The following is a 21,093-nucleotide window of genomic DNA, read 5'->3' on the forward strand; positions in this document are numbered from 1 at the left end:
ATCTTTCTAAAATGTTTATGTAACCAATCAAATTTGATTTGATTTGATTTTGACTGATTCTTAAACACGGGTGCCCCACAAGAGTGCATCCTCTGTCCCCTCCTGTACCCACGACTGCGTGGCCTTACACAGTTCCCACTCCATTATCAAGTTCGCTGACGACACGAGAGTAGTAGGCCTGATTACCAGCAACCACATGAGAGTAGTAGGACTGATTACCAGCAACCACACGAGAGTAGTAGGCCTGATTGCCAACAACGAGACGGCCTACAGGGAGGAGGTAGGCACTCTGATGGCGGGGTGCCAGGTAAACCACCTCTCCCTCAACATCAGTAAAACAAAGGAACTGATTGTGAACTTGAGAAACCAGGCTGGGCACGCCCCCATCCTCATCAATGGCGCCACCGTGGAGGCGGTCAAAAACGTCAAGTTCCTCAGCGTGCACATCTCAGAGGAGCGGAAATGGTCAAAACACCTGGACACCGTGGTGAAGAAGACACAACAGCAACTCTTCAAGGTCAGGACGTTGAAGAAATTCTTCCCGCACACAAAGAGAAAGATGTGTTCTCATCATTGTGAATATAAGACAGGACACACACACACACTTTTTGAGACAGTTGAACTGTGAGAACTTCTATTCTGAAAATGCCATAAATTATCCATCTCTACAGTTGCATAATTCTGACTTCAGACACTCTACAGCCCACTGTTACAATTGCCCCTTCAATTATTAAAAGAGACACACTTAGGAAGTGTAAAAATAACAGACAAGTGTTAAATACACCCATTCAAATGCTGAGATAAAGAGTGCCATTTTCTATTTGGCCGACTAAAACAAGAGCAGAAGCTTATGAGTTGTGGTGGTGACTGAGTGTTGTTGTGGTGGTGACTGAAGTGTTGTTGCTATTGTTGACATTGTGTGGCTGGTAGTAGTGATGATGAAATGTTCTCCAATAGACCCACACATCACCAGAGTGAATGTCCCTGCTCGCATCGCACAATAGCCGTTATTCTGTACAGTGAGTAGGCTAACTCCGCGGGCGTCTGGCCTAGCTGGAGCGTTGTATTATAGCGCTGGCTTTCCATAGCAGTACATAGTGACTGCCCTGTTACTGTAAATGACGGCACGTTTTTTTATATCGCCTTCCAAAACACGAGTGTATTTTTTATAACTCACAAAGGAAGAAGATTTTGAGGGATGACCCCTTTTGACGGATGACACCCCGAATTGAGCCATTGCGCGCACTCATATCTAGCCTACACACACGCTCGTGCGCTTAAAAACGCACACAGATAGACCGTCACGCTCTTGTTGTCCCCACTAGTGGGAATGCTGAAGATATGGGTGACAGTATTGAAAAATGCTTTGTTATAGTGCTCCTTTACTCTTGTGTTTGGTGGGTCTCGGCGCCGGGGATAGGACCAAAAAAATGGAGTTGTGTGGGACGGCAAACTCGGAAGCCTCCAGCACTTGACTTTGCTTTGATTTCGGCAGACACGAGAACGCAGCAGAGAGAGCGAAGGGGGGGGGGGTAGAGTGGCGAGTGAGTGCAAAGGGGCAGGACTTTTTTTCTCTCCTCTATTAAGAGGGAACTTTTGTGTTTTGTTCTCCAAGTTCAGCTCGGTCATCAAGCCCTGTTCTCCGCTGCTCTTTTCTTACATCTCCGCGGCGTCTTTTATTCCATTCCCTCGGATGCCATAATTTTTCTGTGTTTTTACACTTTTCATGGGGATTCTGGATATCGAGACCATGCGCATTCAAACGGGACCTGTTCTGAAAATAGTTTGTTCTTCGTTTCCATTGCTGTTTTAGTTGGAATATAAATGTTTAGCCGTGCACTGCTTGTTTTGGAGTAAAGATGACCCGTGTGTTTTGTGCTTTTGCTGGAGTCATGTTGGTGTTTAGGATTCTTTTGCTGTGCATCGTGGAGTTGCATACGGGCTGCGATGCGGTGCTCGCCGCCGGTCTCACCACTTTCAGGGCTTTCGCTCCACCTGCAAAAGAGGGTGTTGTGCGGACAGTCGATCGGATTTACCATGGAGGTGGGAAGGTTGGTTACCTACTCTACATGGACGGGAGAAGGTTTCAGTTAGATATGGAGAGGGATGAGTCAATTTTGTCACATCACTTCAGTCCGAAATATGTGATGGCCCTGATGGGAGCGGGAGAAAGCGCCTCGCCTCTGTACCGGGAGTGTGTGTACCGGGGAACCGTGGACTCCAACCCCAAGTCCCTGGCGGTTTTCAGCCTCTGTGGTGGGGGTCTAGAGGGTTTTTTCGCTTTGAAACACGCACGCTACACAATCACACCCCTCATCCGAGCCAAGGGACACGATAGCGACTTGCGTTTGCTGGATGACAAGGATGCGGAGAGCGCGCTCCACTACTTCACGCAGGAGAGCTTCAGATTCGAAGCCATGCCTGTGAGCGAGAGCTGTGGGACCAAGGAAGGGCGCGGGCGCATGGATGCATCTAGGAAACACCGGCGTAAGGGCAGAGGGAACGGGGAACGCAACACGCACGGTGTCACCCTGGACAGGGGCGAGCAGCGAAGCAGAGCGCACGGCAGAAGATGGTGGAAGCAGTTCTCCAAACCTGTCTCTCCGCCCTCACTGGGAAGTCGGCGTAAGAGGTCAGTTTCGCGCGCCAGGCACGTGGAGCTTCTGCTGGTCGCTGACGAGTCCATGTCCAAGAAGTACGGCAAGGATCTGCACCACTACCTGCTCACGCTGGCCTCCATCGCTTCCAAGTTGTACGGCCATGCCAGCATCGAGAACCCCATCCGTCTGTCCGTTGTGAAGGTGACCATGGTCACGGAGAAGGAGGGGTTGGAGGTGTCCAAGAACGCAGCCGCCACGCTCAAGAGCTTCTGCAAGTGGCAGAACCAGCAGAACCCACTGGACGACGACAACCAGCACCACCACGACGCCGCCATCCTCTTCACCAGGCAGGTAAACAAACAAACAAAACCACAGAGTTCGACCCCCCCCCCAGACAAAACACATACCACTGCGCGCCAGCTCCATCCCTTCCCACTCACTGGACTAGAGCATTTTATAATGAGGTGTTACGGTATGGTACTGCTTGCGTGACAGACCGTTTATATACTCTTACCTGTTATTCAAGAGTCATTTGGCTCATAATATGTTTATTACATTGTTGTTATCAAGCAGAAATCTGAATCGGTTTAGTGTTTCCAAATTGAGTGAGTGTGCGTCTCTCTCTCTATTTCTCTCTGTCTGTCTTGCACACCCTCCCTCCTCTGTGTGGGCTCTCGCGCGTGTCTTATAACAAACCTAAAAAAGAGCGTTTCCTCCGCTTGTGTTTTTATGGGCAGTCTCCTCTGTCTCAGACTCTCCCAGTTCCCTGACAACCAATGTCTCGAGCCCATGTGATCTCTCGCACCCGCTGCGCACGCACATTCTTCCAGGGTTGAAGGGATGAACTTGAAATCAGCTGAAGGTTAGTGTTCAGAATATTTCTCTCAACCAGAAACTGCAGCTGACCTTCAGCCCTATGTTTTTTTTCCTTCCAGTTTTATTTTTTCCCCCTCCTACATTTTTTTTTCTGAGCAGAGCTGGGACTGTCAAAAGCTCAAACACATATCAAATCAAGTCACATTTTTTCAGTCAAAGGTGTAGGTAGACCTTACAGTTAAATGCTTACTTACAAGCCCCTAATCAACAATGCAGTTTACAAAATAAGAATAAGAAATCAAATAAGTCGTTTTAAAGAGCAGCAGTAAATAACAATAGCAAGACTAAACTCAGCAAAAAAAAGAAACATCCTCTCACTGTCAACTGCGTTTATTTTCAGCAAACTTAACATGTGTAAATATTTGTATGAACATAACAAGACTCAACAACTGAGACATAAACTGAACAAGTTCCACAGACATGTGACTAACAGAAATGGAATAATGTGTCCCTGAACAAAGGGGGGTCAAAATCAAAATGAACAGTGTGGCCACCAGCTGCATTAAGTACTGCAGTGCATCTCCTCCTCGTGGACTGCACACGATTTGCCAGTTCTTGCTGTGAGATGTTACTCCACTCTTCCACCAAGACACCTGCAAGTTCCCAGATATTTCTGGGGAGGGGGCCCTCACCCTCCGAAATGGCCCTATCTATCCCTCACCCTCCGATCCAACAGGTCCCTGACGTGCTCAATGGGATTGAGATCCAGGCTCTTAGCTGGCCATGACAGAACACTGACATTCCTGTCTTGGAGAAAATCACACACAGAACAAGCAGTATGGCTGGTGGCATTGTCATGCTGGGGGGTCATGTCAGGATGAGCCTGCAGGAAGGGTACCACATGAGGGACTTCCCTGTAACGCACAGCGTTGAGATTGCCTGCAATGACAACAAGATCAGTCCTGTGATACTGTGACACACCGCCCCAGACCATGACAGACCCTCCACCTCCAAATCGATCCCACTCCAGAGTACAGGCCTCAGTGTAACGCCCATACCTTAGACAATAAACGCAAATCCGACCATCACCCCTCCCTATAGGCCGTCTCATCGTTGTTGGTGATCAGGCCTACCACTGTTGTGTCATCGGCAAACTTAATGATGGTGTTGGAGTCATGCCTGGCCGTGCAGTCATGAGTGAACAGAGAGTACAGGAGGGGACTGACCACGCACCCCTGAGGAGCCCCTGTGTTGAGGATCAGGGTGGCAGATGTGTTGTTACCTACCCTTACCACCTGGGTGTGGCCTGTCATGAATCCAGGATCCAGTTGCAGAGGGAGGTGTTTAGTCCCAGGGTCCTTAGCTTATTGCTGAGCTTTGAGGGCACAATGGTGTTGAACTCTGAGCTCTAGTCAATTAATAGCATTCTCACATAGGTGTTCCTTTTGTCCAGGTGGGAAAGGGCAGTGTGGAGTGCAATGGAGATTGCATCATCTGTGTATCTGTTAGGGCGGTATGAAAATTAGGGTGGGTCTAGGTTTTCTGGAATAATGGTGTTGATGTGAGCCATGACCAGCCTTTCAAAGCACTTCATGGCTACAGACATGAGTGCTACGGGTCGGTATTCATTTAGGCAGGTTACCTTAGTGTACTTTGGCACAGGAACTATGGTGGTCTGCTTAAAACATGTTGGTATTACAGACACTTGCCAGTTGGTCAGCTCATGCTCGCAGTACAAGTCCTGGTAATCCGTCTGGCCCTGCGGCCTTGTGAATGTTGACCTGTTACTCACATTGGCTGCGTAGAGCGTGATCACACAGTTGTCCAAACAGCTGGTGCTCTCATGCATGTTTCAGTGTTATTTGCCTCAAAGTGAGCATAGAAGTAGTTTAGCTGGTCTGGTAGGCTAGTGTCACTGGGCAGCTCCCTGCTGTGCTTCCCTTTGTAGTCTGTAATGGTTTGCAAGCCCTGCCACATCCAACAAGCATCAGCGCCGGTGTAGTACGATTCGATCTTAGTCCTGTATTGATACTTTGCCTGTTTGATGGTTCGTTGGAGGGCATAGCAGGATTTCTTAGTAGCCTCCAGGTTGGAGTCCTGCTCCTTGAAAGTGGCAGCTCTAGCCTTTAGCTCAGTGCGGATGTTGCCAGTAATCCATTCTTTCTGGTTGGGGTATGTACATACAGTCACTGTGGTTACAACGTCATCCGTGCTCTTATTGATGAAGCCAATGACTGATGTGGTGTACTTCTCAATGCCTTAGGAACAATACCAGAACATATTCATGTCTGTGATAGCAAAACAGTCCTGTAGCTTAGCATCTGCTTCATCTGACCACTTTTTTATTGACCGAGTCAATGGGGCTTCCTGATTAAATTTTAGCTTGTAAAATTATGGTCAGATTTGCTAAATGGAGAGCGAGGGCGAGGGAGAGCTTTGTACGCATCGCTTGTGTGTGGAGTAAAGGTGGTCTTGAGTTTTTTTCCCCACTGCTTGCACATTTATCATGCTGATAGACATTTGGTAAAACAGATTTAAGTTTCCCTGCATTAGGTCCCCGGCCACTAGGAGTGCCGCCTCTGGATGAGCGTTTTCCTGTTTGCTTATGGCAGACTACTGGTATGAAAATACAGATAAAAATTCTCAAGGTAGATAAGTGTGGTCTACAGCTTATCATGAGATACTCTACCTCAGGCAAGCAAAACCTCGAGAATTCCTTAGATTTCATGCGCCAGCTGTTGTTTACATATATGCATTGTCCGCCACCCCTTGTCTTACCAGACGCTGCTGTTGTATCCTGCCGATACAGTATATAACCAGCCAGCTGTATGTCGATAATACCATCATTCAGCCACGACTCCATGAAGCATAAGATATTACAGTTTCTATTGTCCTGTTGGTAGTTTAATCTTCCTCGTAGGTCGTCGATTTTATTTTCCAATGATTGCACGTTAGCTAGTAGAACGGAAGGCAGGGGGGGTTTATTCGATCGCCTACAAATTCTCAGAAGGCAGCACAACCTACGTCCTCCTTTTCTCTGTTGTCTCTTCACGCACATTTCGGGGATTTGGGCCTACTGGAGAACTTATTTGTATTGCTTTTAATCTTTTTAATTCATTTATCTTATTAACACTTTGTTCTAGCTAGCTATTTGTGTAGGTAGCTATCAAGTAAACACAATGATATAGGAAAGCAGTATGTCGTTCACGTCAGGCTCGTTCGTGGTGAGTAATCGCTGTTCTGATGTCCAGAAGTTATTTCCGGTCATAAGAGATGGTAGCAGCAACATTATGCACAAAATAAGTAAAAAAGTATGTTCGGCATGGTCGATTAATTATTGCCGATTTCAAGTTTTCATAACAATTGGTAATCTGCCTTTTTGGACGCCTTCGATAATGGCCGATTACAGGCTGACCACCTGTTACGCAAGAGCAGCATCAAAAGGACCTTGTGGCTGCAAGGAGCCAAGCTAAGTTGCTATCTAGCATTAAACTTATAAAAAACTATTAATCTTCACATAATCACTAGTTAACTACACACGGTTGATGATATTACTAGGTTAACTGGCTTGTCCTGCTTTGCATATAATCAAAGCTGTGCCCGTTAGTTTATCATCGAATCACAGCCTACTACACCTTCGCTAAACAGGTGATGATTTAACGAAAGCACATTCGCGAAAAGCACAATTGTTGCACAAATGGTCCTATTCCTAAACATCAATGCCTTTCTTAAAATCAATACACTGAAGTATATTTTTTTTTTAAACCTACATTTTTAGTTAAAAGAAATGCATGTTAGCAGGCAATATTAACTAGGGAAATTCTCTTGCGTTCAGTGCAAGCAGAGTCAGCGTATATGCAGCAGTTTGGGCCTCCTGGCTCGTTGCGAAATGTGTGAAGATTTCTTCCTAACAAAGACCGTAATTAATTTGCCAGAAGTTTACATAGTTATGACATAACATTGAAGTTGTACAATGTAACAGCAATATTTAGACTTAGTGTTGCCACCCGTTCAATAAAATACGGAACGGTTCTGTATTTCACTGAATGAATAAACGTTTTGTTTTCGAAATTATATTTTCCGGATTTGACCATATTACTGACCAAAGGCTCACATTTCTTTGTGTTTATTATAATTAAGTCTATGATTTGGTATTTGATAGAGCAGTCTGACTGAGCGGTGGTAGGCAGCAGCAGCCTCGTAAGCATTAATCCAAACAGCACTTTCCTGCGTTTGCTAGCAGCTCTTAGCAATGCTTGAAGCACAGCGCTGTTTATGACTTCAAGCCTATCAACTCTCGAGATTAGGCTGGCAATACTAAAGTGCCTGTAAGAACATCCAATAGTCAAAGGTACAGTATATGAAATACAAATGGTATAGAGAGAAATAGTTGACTGGTCATAATTCCTATAATAACTACAACCTAAAACTTATTAACCGGGAATATTGAAGACTCATGTTTAAAGGAACCACCAGCTTTCATATGTTCTCGTGTTCTGAGCAAGGAACTTAAACGTTAGCTTTTATACATGGCACATCTGTTATGCAGGTGAATGAGGACCCAAAAGCGACTTGGCGAAAACAGAGTCTTTAATCCAGTAAAGTAAATATTCAATACTCCTAGACAAATCGGAGCGGTAAATAAAGCATAAGGAACAATTCCACTCGTAATGACGAGAACAGACTGGAGACTCGATCATAAACTGCAGGTTGCCTCGGGAAGGCACTTGACCGTAGCAGACTCAGACACCTGCTCACCACGCAGCATCTGAGGGAAACACGACACGACAGGGCGATACAAAGACACAGCACGGTGAACAATATACAAGGATCCGACAGGACAGAAACGGAAAACAAGGGGAGAAATAGGGACTCTAATCAGGGGAAAAGATAGGGAACAGGTGTGGGAAGACTAAATGATTGATTAGGGGAATAGGAACAGCTGGGAGCAGGAACGGAACGATAGAGAGAGAGAGAGAGAGAGAGGGAGAGAGAAAAAGGGGAACGAACCTAAAAAGACCAGCAGCGGGAAAACGAACAGAAGGAAAAGCAAAATGACAAGACAATATAAGACAAAACATGACAGTACCCCCCCACTCACCAAGCGCCTCCTGGCGCACTCGAGGAGGAATCCTGGCGGCAACGGAGGAAATCATCAATCAGTGAACGGTCCAGCACGTCCCGAGACGGAACCCAACTCCTCTCCTCAGGACCGTAACCCTCCCAATCCACTAAGTATTGGTGACCCCGTCCCCGGGAACGCATGTCCATGATCCTACGTACCTTGTAAATAGGTGCGCTCTCGACAAGGACGGGAGGAGGGGAGGGAAGACGAACGGGGGTGCGAAGAAAGGGCTTGACACAGGAGACATGGAAGACAGGATGGATGCGACGAAGATGTCGCGGAAGAAGCAGTCACACAGCGACAGGATTGACGACCTGGGAGACGCGGAACGGACCAATGAACCGCGGAGTCAACTTACGAGAAGCTGTCATAAGAGGAAGGTTGCGAGTGGAAAGCCACACTCTCTGGCCGCAACAATACCTTGGACTCTTAATCCTTCGTTTATTGGCGGCTCTCACAGTCTGTGCCCTGTAACGGCAAAGTGCAGACCTCACCCTCCTCCAGGTGCGCTCACAACGTTGGACAAACGCTTGAGCGGAGGGAACGCTGGACTCGGCAAGCTGGGATGAGAACAGAGGAGGCTGGTAACCCAGACTACTCTGAAACGGAGATAACCCGGTAGCAGACGAAGGAAGCGAGTTGTGAGCGTATTCTGCCCAGGGGAGCTGTTCTGCCCAAGACGCAGGGTTTCTGAAAGAAAGGCTGCGTAGTATGCGACCAATCGTCTGATTGGCCCTCTCTGCTTGACCGTTAGACTGGGGATGAAACCCGGAAGAGAGACTGACGGACGCACCAATCAAACGACAGAACTCCCTCCAAAACTGTGACGTGAATTGCGGGCCTCTGTCTGAAACGGCGTCTAACGGGAGGCCATGAATTCTGAACACATTCTCGATGATGATTTGTGCCGTCTCCTTAGCGGAAGGAAGTTTAGCGAGGGGAATGAAATGTGCCGCCTTAGAGAACCTATCGACAACCGTAAGAATCACAGTCTTCCCCGCAGACAAAGGCAGACCGGTCATGAAGTCTAGGGCGATGTGAGACCATGGTCGAGAAGGAATGGGGAATGGTCTGAGACGACCGGCAGGAGGAGAGTTACCTGACTTAGTCTGCGCGCAGTCCGAACAAGCAGCCACGAAACGGCGCGTGTCACGCTCCTGAGTCGGCCACCAAAAGCGCTGGCGAATAGAAGCAAGAGTGCCTCGAACACCGGGATGACCAGCTAACTTGGCAGAGTGAGCCCACTGAAGAACAGCCAGACGAGTGGAAACAGGAACGAAAAGAAGGTTACTAGGACAAGCGCGCGGCGACGCAGTGTGCGTGAGTGCTTGCTTAACCTGTCTTTCAAGTCCCCAGACTGTCAACCCGACAACACGCCCATAAGGAAGAATCCCCTCGGGATCAGTAGAAGCCACAGAAGAACTAAAAAGACGGGATAAGGCATCAGGCTTGGTGTTCTTGCTACCCGGACGGTAAGAAATCACAAACTCGAAACGAGCGAAAAACAACGCCCAACGAGCTTGACGAGCATTAAGTCTTTTGGCAGAACGGATGTACTCAAGGTTCTTATAGTCTGTCCAAACGACAAAAGGAACGGTCGCCCCCTCCAACCACTGTCGCCATTCGCCTAGGGCTAAGCGGATGGCGAGCAGTTCGCGGTTACCCACATCATAGTTGCGTTCAGATGGCGACAGGCGATGAGAAAAATAAGCGCAAGGATGAACCTTATCGTCAGACTGGAAGCGCTGGGATAGAATGGCTCCCACGCCTACCTCTGAAGCGTCAACCTCGACAATGAATTGTCTAGTGACGTCAGGAGTAACGAGGATAGGAGCGGACGTAAAACGTTCTTTTAGAAGATCAAAAGCTCCCTGGGCGGAACCGGACCACTTAAAACACGTCTTGACAGAAGTAAGAGCTGTGAGAGGGGCAGCAACTTGACCGAAATTACGAATGAAACGCCGATAGAAATTAGCGAAACCTAGAAAGCGCTGCAACTCGACACGTGACCTTGGAACGGGCCACTCACTGACAGCTTGGACCTTAGCGGAATCCATCTGAATGCCTTCAGCGGAAATAACGGAACCGAGAAAAGTAATGGAGGAGACATGAAAAGAGCACTTCTCAGCCTTCACGTAGAGACAATTCTCTAAAAGGCGCTGGAGAACACCTCGAACGTGCTGAACATGAATCTCGAGTGACGGTGAAAAAATCAGGATATCGTCAAGGTAGACAAAAACAAAGATGTTCAGCATGTCTCTCAGAACATCATTAACTAATGCCTGAAAAACAGCTGGCGCATTGGCGAGACCAAACGGCAGAACCCGGTACTCATAATGCCCTAACGGAGTGTTAAACGCCGTTTTCCACTCGTCCCCCTCTCTGATGCGCACGAGATGGTAAGCGTTACGAAGGTCCAACTTAGTAAAGCACCTGGCTCCCTGCAGAATCTCGAAGGCTGATGACATAAGGGGAAGCGGATAACAATTCTTAACCGTTATGTCATTCAGCCCTCGATAATCCACGCAGGGGCGCAGAGTACCGTCCTTTTTCTTAACAAAAAAAACCCCGCCCCGGCCGGAGAGGAAGAAGGCACTATGGTACCGGCGTCAAGAGACACAGACAAATAATCCTCGAGAGCCTTACGTTCGGGAGCCGACAGAGAGTATAGTCTACCCCGAGGAGGAGTGGTCCCCGGAAGGAGATCAATACTACAATCATACGACCGGTGAGGAGGAAGGGAGTTGGCTCGGGACCGACTGAAGACCGTGCGCAGATCATGATATTCCTCCGGCACTCCTGTCAAATCGCCAGGTTCCTCCTGAGAAGTGGGGACAGAAGAAACGGGAGGGATGGCAGACATTAAACACTTCACATGACAAGAAACGTTCCAGGATAGGATAGAATTACTAGACCAATTAATAGAAGGATTATGACATACTAGCCAGGGATGACCCAAAACAACAGGTGTAAAAGGTGAACGAAAAATCAAAAAGAAATAGTCTCACTGTGGTTACCAGATACTGTGAGGGTTAAAGGTAGTGTCTCAAATCTGATACTGGGAAGATGACTACCATCTAAGGCGAACATGGGCGTAGGCTTGTCTAACTGTCTGAAAGGAATGTCATGTTTCCGAGGCCATGCTTCGTCCATGAAACAACCCTCAGCCCCAGAGTCTATCAAGGCACTGCATGTAGCACCCGAACCGGTCCAGCGTAGATGGACCGACATAGTGGTACAGGATCTAGATGGAGAGACCTGAGTAGTAGCGCTCACCAGTAGCCCTCCGCTTACTGATGAGCTCTGGCTTTTACTGGACATGAATTGACAAAATGTCCAGCAAGTCCGCAATAGAGACACAGGCGGTTGGTGATCCTCCGTTCCCTCTCCTTAGTCGAGATGCGAATACCTCCCAGCTGCATGGGCTCAGTCTCTGAGCCAGAGGAGGGAGATGGTTGCGATGCGGAGCAGGGAAACACCGTTGACGCGAGCTCTCTTCCACGAGCTTGGTGACGAAGATCTACCCGTCGTTCTATGCGGATGGCGAGAGCAATCAAAGAGTCCACACTGGAAGGAACCTCCCGGGAGAGAATCTCATCTTTAACCACTGCGTGGAGTCCCTCCAGAAAACGAGCGAGCAGCGCCGGCTCGTTCCAGTCACTAGAGGCAGCAAGAGTGCGAAACTCTATAGAGTAATCCGTTATGGATCGATCACCTTGGCATAGGGAAGCCAGGGCCCTAGAAGCCTCCCTACCAAAAACTGAACGGTCAAAAACCCGAATCATCTCCTCTTTAAAGTTCTGGTAATTGGTAGAACAATCAGCCCTTGCCTCCCAGATAGCTGTGCCCCACTCTCGAGCCCGGCCAGTAAGGAGTGAAATGACGTAAGCAACCCGAGCTCTCTCTCTAGAGTATGTGTTGGGTTGGAGAGAGAACACAATATCACACTGGGTGAGAAAGGAGCGGCACTCCGTGGGCTGCCCGGAGTAGCAAGGTGGGTTATTAACCCTAGGTTCCGGAGGCTCGGCAGACCAGGAAGTAACAGGTGGCACGAGACGAAGACTCTGGAACTGTCCAGAGAGGTCGGAAACCTGAGCGGCCAGGTTCTCCACGGCATGACGAGCAGCAGACAATTCCTGCTCGTGTCTGCCGAGCATGGCTCCTTGGATCTCGACGGCAGTGTTACGAGCGTCTGTAGTCGCTGGGTCCATTCTTTGGTCGGATCCTTCTGTTATGCAGGTGAATGAGGACCCAAAAGCGACTTGGCGAAAACAGAGTCTTTAATCCAGTAAAGTAAATATTCAATACTCCTAGACAAATCGGAGCGGTAAATAAAGCATAAGGAACAATTCCACTCGTAATGACGAGAACAGACTGGAGACTCGATCATAAACTGCAGGTTGCCTCGGGAAGGCACTTGACCGTAGCAGACTCAGACACCTGCTCACCACGCAGCATCTGAGGGAAACACGACACGACAGGGCGATACAAAGACACAGCACGGTGAACAATATACAAGGATCCGACAGGACAGAAACGGAAAACAAGGGGAGAAATAGGGACTCTAATCAGGGGAAAAGATAGGGAACAGGTGTGGGAAGACTAAATGATTGATTAGGGGAATAGGAACAGCTGGGAGCAGGAACGGAACGATAGAGAGAAGAGAGAGAGAGAGGGAGAGAGAAAAAGGGGAACGAACCTAAAAAGACCAGCAGGGGGAAAACGAACAGAAGGAAAAGCAAAATGACAAGACAATATAAGACAAAACATGACAACATCTTGCAGTTTTACTTTCTTCTCCAACACCGAGTTTTTGCATTATTTAAACCAAATTGAACATGTTTCATATTTTATTTGAGACTAAATTGATTTTATTTATGTATTATATTAAGTTAAAATAAAAGTGTTCATTGTTCATTCAGTATTGTTATAATTGTCATTATTACAAATTAATAATACCTCGGGAATACCGAGGTAACTTTTTTTGTCACCGGTGCCCAGGTGGATGCTGTTGGCAGCGCCACATGAGCATACCTGGGCTTGGCAAGTTGGCGGAGCACGGTGTGCCAACTATTACCACCACCTGCATGGGCATGGACTTTCCACCCACTTGGCAGTGCTTTCCCTCTGTGTCACCGGCAGGGGGTAAGGTGGCATGGATGGTACAGTGGTTGGAACAACGGTCACGGAGATACCTTGCGCAGGCACTACCCAGGGGCAAGTGACAGTTCATAACAACAGTAACAACTCCATAGCATAACAACATTATAACACCTGAAAGGTGTTTGGAGTGGACCATGACATATCAAAAGGTCAAAGGTCAGTGAATCCCCTCAGCCAATAGGATTTGAACTCTGATTCCGTGATTGGCTGTAGTGTTAGATCACTGTATCTTTAAAACACAACCCTTCCATTCAGTTGTCCCTCATTGCTGTAGCTTGTCATCAAAGAAGTAAGTGTCGTAGCTTGGGTGAGTCACGCTCATTCAATATAAGTCAAATCCATCATTATATTACATTCTCGCAGTCAGAGACAAGACCTATCCATTCTTTGGAGATGTAGAGGGGGGGAGTTTATTGGAACATGAAGTTATTCATGCATGGGTCCAATTACTCCGGTTCCAACACACCCGTGTCCTGAGTGAGCTGACCCTGTGCCTGTGTCACCGGGCTCTGTGCATGCCGCACCAGGACCGAACAAGAGACACATTGAGGGGACTCTGTGTGTGTATGCATTTGTAATTTGTATGTGTGTGCATTTGTGGGATTGCGCGTGTCGGCATGCGCGTGTGTATGTGCGTGCCTGTGTGTGATTATTGGGGGTTACATCACAGTGTGACCGGACGCATGACTGCTCTCGCCGGGGACCGGGACATTAAACAAAGCCTCACTGTGAAGAGAAGAGCTCTCTACTGATAGAACATAGAGCAGGGATCATCGACTAGATTCTGCCTCAGGCCTATTTTCTTTCTTGAGCGGATGGTCAGGGGGCCGGGACATAATTATAAATCATTTGTAGACTGCAATTTAACTTCTTAACTTAACAAGAAGGCCAAACGGATATAATATTTGACTAAAACATAACCCTTTCAAACATTGCTTACATTTGTATATGATCACATTTATCTCTCTATTATGTGTGAGAATACTTGGAAACAGATTTCCAAAATTACAATCACTTGGAGTTCATTTGTTGGTGTTTTTACGGTCTATGTCCAACAATATCAAAAGTAATTTTAAAAAAACACTAGGGCTGCCAGTTAGGAACCCTGACATAGAGAGAAACAAAGAGCCCAGAAATAATCAACTTGAAATAACCAAGAAAACATAATTACATGAATATGCAGATTGGAAATATTCCCCATAAATATTACATCCTCAATCAATCAAATGTATTTATAACACCCTTTTTACATTAACCGGGGTCACAAAGTGCTGTACCGAAACCCAGCCTAAAACCCCAAACAGCAAGCAATGCAGATGTAGAAGCACGGTAGCTAGGAAAAACTCCCTAGAAAGGCCAGAACCTAGGAAGAAACCTAGAGAGGAACCAGGCTCTGAGGGGTGGCCAGTCCTCTTCTGGCTGTGCCGGGTGTTATAACAGAACATGGCCAAGATGTTCAAACGTTCATAAATGACCAACAGGGTCAGATAATAATAATCACAGTGGTTGTAGAGGGTGCAACAGGTCAGCACCTTAGGAGTAATTGTCAGTTGGCTTTTCATAGCCGATCATTCAGAGTCATGAACAGTGATTCATAACTAGGTCAATATCACCTTCTCTCATTACACTGTACTGTTTGTCAATTGAGATGTTTATTGTAGCCTCTTTGATTGTTCCCCCGTGCACTAGGACATAAGTGTTTAAGGTTTCCTTGTTGCCAGAGAGAGAGGTAGAGAGAGAAAGATAGAGGGGGCTAGAGTGATAGAGAGAGGACACAGAGAGAGAGAGAGAGAGAGAGAGAGAGAAGGAGCGAGTGTGTGTGGACTTTGAGAAAGTGACAGGGAGAGAGAGAGGGACAGAGGGAGGACTCTGAGAACGAGAGAGTGTGTATGCAGAGAGCAAAGAAAGCATAGAAATGTTAGGCTACATCTCCTTTTTTTGAAGGTTACGTATCTGTTGAAGGTTAAGGGCACGTATTTGCAAAACGTCCCAAAGTAGGACTACTGATCTAGGATCAGATCTGCCCTCTTATTCATTATTGAGAAGTTCAATTACTGTTGTTTCTATGTTAAAGAACAGTACCCTGCAGATGTCCCTGGTAGTTTCACCAGATAGACAGACATGTCACCCCAGTGGTGCACAGCACAGTGGCTTTGCTCAAAGCAATAACACTTAGATTATCCTGTTTGGGCTAGGAGGCAGCATTTTCACTTTTGGATGAAAAGCGTGCCCAGAGTAAACTGCCTCCTGCTCAGTCCCAGATGCTAATATATGCATATTATTAGTAGTATGGGATAGAAACCACTCTCAAGTTTCTAAAACTGTTTGAATGATGTCTGTGAGCATTACAGAACACATATGGCAGGCAAAAACCTTTTTTTTAACAAACCTGGAAGTCGGAAATCTGAGGTTAGTAGTTTTTCAACTCAGTCCCTATTGAAGATACAGCGGGATATTGGTCATGTTGCACTTCCTAAGGCTTCCACTAGATGTCAACGGTCTTTAGAACGTTGTTTCAGGCTTCTACTGTGAAGGGGGGCTGAATGAGAAAGGAAAGAGTCAGAGGTCTGGCAGAGAGCCATGGGCTCGAGACGCTCGGTCATGAGAAAGTTACCTCTCGTTCCATTGCTTTTCTACAGACAAAGGAATTCTCCGGTTGGGAGAATATTGAAGATTTATTATAAAAACATCCTAAAGATTGATTCTATACATCATTTGATATGTTTCTACGACCAGTAATATAACTTTTTGGAATTTTCGTCCGTCTCGTGAGTTTTGATTTGTTTACTAAACGCGGTAACAGAAGGAGGTGTTTGGACATAAATTATGAACTTTATCGAACAAATCAAACATTTACTGTGGAACTGGGATTCCTGGGAGTGCATTCTGATGAAGATCATCAAAGGTAAGTGAATATTTATAATACTATTTCTGACTAATGTTGACTACACATCATGGTGGATAGTGCTATGGGCTCTGAGCGCCGTACTCAGATTATTGCATGGTATGCTTTTTCCGTAAAAAAAATGAAATCTGACACAGCGGTTGCATTAAGGAGAAGTTGATCTAAAGTTCCATGTATAGTAGTTGTATCTATTATTAATGTTTATGATGAGTATTACTGTGAATTGATGTGGCTCTCTGCAAAATCACCGCATGTTTTGTAACTATGGCACATTACACGCCAATGTAAAATTAGATTTTTGGATATCAATATTCACTTTATCGAACAAAACACATGTATTGTGTAACATGACGTCCTATGAGTGTCATCTAATGAAGATCATCAAAGGTTAGTGATTAATTTTATCTATATTTCTGCTTTTTGTGACAACTCTCTTTGGCAGGAAAAATGGCTGTGATTTTCTGTGACTTGGTGGTGACCTAACATAATCGTTTGTGGAGCTTTCGCTGTAAAGCCTTTTTGAAATCAGACACTATGGCTGGATTAACGAGAATGTTTTCTTTAAAATGGTGCCTAATACTTGTATGTTTGAGAAATTTGATTCATGAGATTTCTGTTGTTTGAATTTGGCGCCCTGCAATTTCACCGCTAGCGGAACCCCGTTCCCAGACAGGTTATTGTCAATGTATACACAAAACACACAATCACCTTATGCAGGTGCCGGGTCTGAAAAGTTCATTCATAATGTGTGATGCAGAGTAGCCTATCACACACTCTTACCAGGCAGCTATGGCATATAACAAGATGTTCCTGACCAATCACGTGGACCGAGTGATAGGTCGAAAGTTGAATGGCAGAGTTTATATAGGCATGAAATATAGGACCTGTGAAATACCCCAGTCTCATAACAAACAGAGGAGATATAGGCCTACCTATTAGGAGGAGAGGACCGGGCAACTCACACACCTTAAACACATGTGCGCATGTTCACACACACGCATACACACACACACACACACACACACACACACACACTGTAAGCAGAAACACTGTAAGCCGACACACAGTCAGACATACACACTCAAAACAAACATGAGCTAGGAGAAGAGACAGGAGAGCACACAGGACACACTCTGTTCAAGTCAAATAATACACTTCCGTATATATTAAATTCTTCACAGCACATATGATAGAGTGTGTGCATGTGCACTGGAGTTGGAATGATAGAATGGACATATGGATGTTTTGGAAGGGGGTCTCTGTCTGTTGCTATCTGGTTTGTTTAGTAGACAAAACAATGCCAATGAGTTAAATGATCAACTAGCAGTTAAGGTCAGGGATGATATTCACAAAGCATCTCAGAGTAGAACTGCTGCTCTAGGATTTTGCCTTTTTATATCCTACCTCTGGAATGACAATCACAGTCTCTCTGATTGGCTGATATGGTTGAATATGAAGGATACTGTCATGTTATTGGATGAAAGTAGCCGCTTAAATGTGTGTCATAGGTCACTGGGCCAGGAGTTTTGTCAGGGCCTGACCAGGAAAATCTTTGAAGGGCGGGCTCTAGCCTAGTACAATTGCCATTTAATTGGCTAATGTCACTCTCACCGGTGATTGGCAGGCCATTCATTTCACGGTTAGTTGACGATTACATTGTTGACACTGATTTTTGATTGACAAGTTGTTGTGGTTAGTCTCTCTGGACTCTCTCCATGATACAGTATTAGCGGTGTTTGTGTGTGTGTGCAAGACCGCGCTAACGCCACCAACTGACAGTGTGTGTGTGTGTGTGTGTGTGTCTGTGATTGACACTCTCCCTTTACTCAGAGTGGAACTGTGTTTTTCGAACGAAGCTAGGGTGTGTTCCCCAGTTGACCCAAGACTCACACACACACACACACACACACACACACACACACACACACACACACACACACACACACACACACACACACACACACACACACACACACACACACACACACACACACACACACACACACACACACACACACACACACACACACACACACACACACACACACACACACACAGGTGCATGTCACACACACACGTACATGCAAACACAAACACACCCTAACTTTCTTTCTCACGCACACCCTCAGCCTTCTAATATGATTGTCTACTGACCTAAATACCTTACCACCGGTGCTGAGTTTTTTTCCTCAATATTTCCATAACATCCCATTCCCTCCATTCTTTCCTCCTCTCATTTAATTTCCTCCATCCTCCCATCCCTTTCCCCAGGTGTCTGATTCCATAACTTTATTTCTCTTGCTCTCTCTTTCTCACCCTCCCTCTTTCTTTCTCTCGTCCAACCTCTATGTCTGTGAAAGCCCCGTAGGATAAAAAGGAAAATACCAAGCTGGAAACACACTGAAGAGCGGGAGGGATAGGAGAAAAAAAGAAGAGAGACAGACAGACAGAGTGAAAGTGAGAAAGACACAGAGGGAACATGAGAGAGACAGGGACAGAGTGTAAGGGGGAGTGGGAGGCAGAGCGAGTTGGGGACAACAAGTTCAAGTAAACAAAAGAGAGTGAAAGGGAGAGAGAAAGAGAGACAGGGACAAGCTAGTAAGTAAGAAACAGGAAAACCAGCACATCTATGGTGAACATGTTGGTTTCTACAATGTCCCTCCCGATTGGCTAGTTCATCTGATAGTGACAACAAGGAGTTGAAAACATGTCATGTCTATTCTCTCCATCTGCACACACATCAGGGGTCAATTTAGTGAAATGGAATCGGACTGGACTGTATTTGACTTTGTTTTTATTTCTCTTTTAGTAAGTAGGGGACTTTCTCTTTTAAGAGTTTCTGTCTAAAGCAAGAGTGTGTCTGAAATGACACCCTATTCCCTACATAGTGCATTACTTTTGACCAGAGCCCTAAGATGTTCAGTATATAGGGTAAATAGGGTACCACACTAGGGCTACGGCCGAAATGGCTCTAATGGCCCTATAGACCCTGGTCAAAAATAGTGCACTATGTAGGGAATTGGGTGCCATTTCGGACACAGCCAGAGTTTGTGTCTAGAGTATGTGTATGAGGCGTTCCCCCCTGTTGGTCATGTGTTGGAGAGCCCAGAACAGAACATAGACGGGTTTGTTCCTAAAGTGCTCCATCTGAGACAAGTAAATACACACCCCAGAGAGTCTCTCACAAAGGGCACAACGGGCCTGTCAACACCACTTATCAAGGGATTCATCCTGTCCACAGGATGTGTGTGGGAGGGGGGCCTGGGTTGGTGGGTGGAGTGGAGAGGAGTGTGTGTGTGTGTGCCCTTATCTCATTCATACATGACACGTGCACTTTTACAGTTAATAATGTACACACTGTATGTATACTGTGAGAGTGTGTGTGTTTATGTGTGTGCATGCCTGTGTGTCTGTTTGTGCATGCATACTTGTGTCTCCGTGTGTGTGTCCGTGTGCGTGCATGTGTGTCTGTGTTTCGGAGAACGAGACAGTCGATGGCATAGGGACACAGTGTTTGATTGACTGATTGATTCCTCTACACAGCAGAGTAGCTTCAAGCCCTCTGGGCACCATCTGTGTAGATCTGTGTGGGAGCTGGAACACTGGGCAATACACAGTGCCCTATGAGAGAGAGAGAGAAAGAGAGATATTGATTGATTGATTGATTGATTGGTTGAAGAAAGAGCAGAAATATAGTGAATCAACAATTATGGGCCAAATAAGGTCTATTGACTTCTGATCTCCTCTCATTTCTCATCTGTAATCTTTCCAGCTTGTCCTTGCATTGTCTGTGTTTTGGTGTGTGTGTGTGTGAGTCCTGCAGTATATATGTGTGCCCTAACTTTACACTAACTTAAAATCAACATTTAACATGACACATACATTCAATCTCAGGTGATGGACAAAGTAAAGCCATATGTAAAGAAAGGGGAAGGAAGGTATTTTTATGTAATATCACCCTTTCCACTTGCTTGTGCCCCCTGTATAGGACCTGTGTGGGCACCACTCGTGTGACACACTGGGCATGGCCGACGTTGGCACCATCTGCTCACCAGAGAGAAGCTGTGCCGTCATAGAGGACGACGGACTCCATGCCGCCTTCACCGTGGCACACGAGATAGGTGGGCACCGCTCACACACCTGCATACAAACATACACACACACACACACACACACTCAATTACCTGCCAATACATACATACACACTCACATTCCCACACATTTGTTTAAGTACGTAAGCACATGCAAACACACATCCAAACTCTATTGCTATCACTGTCACCAGGGGTCTCTTCATAGTCCCCAAATCCAGAACAAACTCTGGAAAACACAATACTACATAGACCCATGACTACATGGAACTCTATTCCACACCAAGTAACTCAAGCGAGCAGTAAAATCTGATTTAAAAAAAACAGATACAACTACAGGTTATGGAATGAAGCATACTGTGAAGAGACATAAACACAGGCACACACACGCAT

The 21,093-nt window shown here is 46.2% G+C and overlaps 1 protein-coding gene across 1 annotated transcript in view; it reads left to right on the forward strand.

Moving 5' to 3' along the window:
• Nucleotides 1-1,573: 1,573 nt before the first annotated feature.
• Nucleotides 1,574-21,093, forward strand: part of LOC124011589 (A disintegrin and metalloproteinase with thrombospondin motifs 5-like) — a 40,765-nt gene continuing 21,245 nt past the window's right edge. The window contains exons 1-2 of the mRNA XM_046325043.1: nt 1,574-2,951; nt 20,598-20,730. Coding sequence (XP_046180999.1) covers nt 1,860-2,951; nt 20,598-20,730 — 1,225 coding nt within the window. The 5' untranslated portion in view covers nt 1,574-1,859. The remainder of the gene's footprint in view (nt 2,952-20,597; nt 20,731-21,093) is intronic.

This window comes from Oncorhynchus gorbuscha, linkage group LG23 (genome assembly GCF_021184085.1).
Source record: "Oncorhynchus gorbuscha isolate QuinsamMale2020 ecotype Even-year linkage group LG23, OgorEven_v1.0, whole genome shotgun sequence".
NCBI classification, from domain to species: Eukaryota; Metazoa; Chordata; class Actinopteri; order Salmoniformes; family Salmonidae; genus Oncorhynchus; species Oncorhynchus gorbuscha.